This window comes from Rhagoletis zephyria, unplaced genomic scaffold (genome assembly GCF_001687245.7).
Source record: "Rhagoletis zephyria isolate East Lansing unplaced genomic scaffold, Rhagoletis_zephyria_1.1 Rzeph_scaffold_14304, whole genome shotgun sequence".
Taxonomy (NCBI): domain Eukaryota; kingdom Metazoa; phylum Arthropoda; class Insecta; order Diptera; family Tephritidae; genus Rhagoletis; species Rhagoletis zephyria.
In genome coordinates, this window is record NW_016171373.1 from 12,483 (window position 1) to 14,535 (window position 2,053).

General features: G+C 40.6%; 2 protein-coding genes across 2 annotated transcripts; both read right to left on the reverse strand.

The window, feature by feature from the left end:
- Positions 1-2: 2 nt before the first annotated feature.
- On the reverse strand, positions 3-461 carry LOC108378526 (uncharacterized; the record flags this gene model as incomplete). The annotated part of the gene is made up of 1 exon (XM_017634818.1): positions 3-461. A coding segment is annotated over one exon (459 nt), but the record flags the coding sequence as incomplete, so codon positions are not given.
- Positions 462-776: 315 nt separating this feature from the next.
- LOC108378527 (uncharacterized) lies at positions 777-1,352 on the reverse strand. Its single transcript, XM_017634819.1, has one exon. The coding sequence runs from the start codon at positions 1,350-1,352 to the stop codon at positions 777-779; it is 576 nt and encodes a 191-aa protein (XP_017490308.1).
- Between the last annotated feature and the right edge of the window lie 701 nt (positions 1,353-2,053).

A 2,053-nucleotide genomic window follows, 5' to 3' on the forward strand; every position in this document is an offset into this window, starting at 1 on the left:
TCGGGTTGAAGGAGTAAACTGAAATCTTTAATCTGGCCACTTTGCTGCAAATTGGCCAGGTTCTGTGCCGCATGCCCTAATTCCAGTAAACTTTCGGCGTAGATCCGATTATCTTCATTGCTGAAAGATCCCTTACGTTTTGCAGTCTCTTGTATAGCGACCAAACGGGCCGCAGCTATTTGTATTCGGTTAAAATCCTTTTCGAAAGCGGTGGTCGCAGAAGCTATGTCCTGAGATTGACCATTACCTGTGGACATGGCTTTCTTTGTTAAAACTGGTACTACGCTGACCTGAGGGACAGCTGGAGCTATGATAAACGTATTGTCGTTTCCATCTTTGGTTCTAACCACTTGCAAGATTTGGCCACGCATACCACCATAATAAGGGAATGAGCTTGCTTCGAAAACTATGGGACCTTTTGAGCGCTGGCTATTAATTATTTTTGATAGGATGGATTCATAAAATAATTATCAAAAACACCACTCAAAACAAACTTCAAACTACAAAGCCAAAAGGGTTCTAATAGAAAGCTTTCAGCATATAAATACATATATAGAAAATGTTCTTACGCAAGGACTTCAACATAGGCAGGTAGGTAACTAGATGGCTTTATAATACAAATGCAGAAATTGAGCACTAAATACAAATTTCTATTACATATTTATGTATGTATGTATGTTCTATATTTACAATTATTTACATCATAATGATCTTAACAAATAGAAGCTTATAAATACTTAAGTGTATGTACATATGTACAACAGCAGAGTTTTACTTTATTTCCGCGAGTCCGAGTCCACCAAATCGAGCTCCAAGTCGGCCTGAGCATGCGCTTTGCCACCAACTCCGGCTATGGCCACAGACTCGGGACTGAAGTAAACGTTGGTGGGAACTCCCCGTTTTAGGAAGGCCTTCGAAATAGGTGTAGACACAGCCGTGCCACCATTTCCTACCACAGCTTTTGAATGCGGTTCCAGTATTAATGTTGAAGTCTTTGTGATATCTTTTTGGGTGTGTGCTTGGTATGGAAGAAAGTAAGTACCGAACGGTATTTCCGGTATTGTGCCCGAAGTGGCTGTGCGCCCGTGAGCTTCCACTTTTATTACTTCACCGTTTGTTGATATCGGCACCGATAATGAAGGTTTTGCTTTGCGCAGAGTCGATTGTTTTTTCGGTGAAGCTGTGCTTTTTGATACCAACTTAGGAGGCGCCTGTGAAACTGTTGATAACTTAAGAGGCTTTTTGTACTTTTGCGCCGATATCGCCGAATCTATGTGTTGGCCAGGGACAAAAATTATTTCTTCAATCACGAATTCCGGGTTTATTTTCTGCACGGCTTTTAAAAAACGCATATCGCTTTTGAAATCCGCCCTACCTGTGAATGGGTGGGTGTTCATTACAAATTGCTTTTGGATTCCTTTCGCGACTCTGGGCGCTGATATTTCGATTGACTTTGGTTGACTCGATATTTTTTCTTTGATTTCTTCGTAATCTTGACCTCTTGCTTTATGAAGGAGTTTTCCGGTCCCTTCTGCGCTTAAAAGTGGCAACGAAATGGAGGGTAAAGCTAAATTTCCATTGTACATTGGTTCATTAATCTGCAGATATCGATTTCTTTGAAAAACGTCCTTCGTTTCGAAATTTGGAATTTGATGAACTACGTTATCAGGTTTGAAATTCGCAGCTGGTGCCACAGCTAAGGCGATGGGGGTTAATGGTGATGTTCGTATGACAAGAGGATTTGGACGAATCGTCTCCGGCCACGCTTGAATGCTTGCAGTTTTCCAAAGGATGCTGGTATGTAGTTTATGTGAATGGTAGTAAGCCAATGGCGATGGATGGACGAAGGAAAATAAAGTTTCACAAATGTAAAAAAGGAAGAGAGTACGAACAGAATGAAGCATGAGTCCTTGTTAATAATATATACAATAACAATATATGGCAACACTACCTGAGGGAGGCAATGAATGATTTGTATTTAGCGTGCGAAAGATGGTAAGGCATTAATAATAGATAAGTGGTGTGATGTTAATCATGAAAATTTAGTGCTCAG

Bases quoted from the DNA above. Each gene is read 5' to 3' on its own strand.
- LOC108378527 (XM_017634819.1), bottom strand. From the start codon at position 1,352: ATGCGTTTTTTAAAAGCCGTGCAGAAAATAAACCCGGAATTCGTGATT.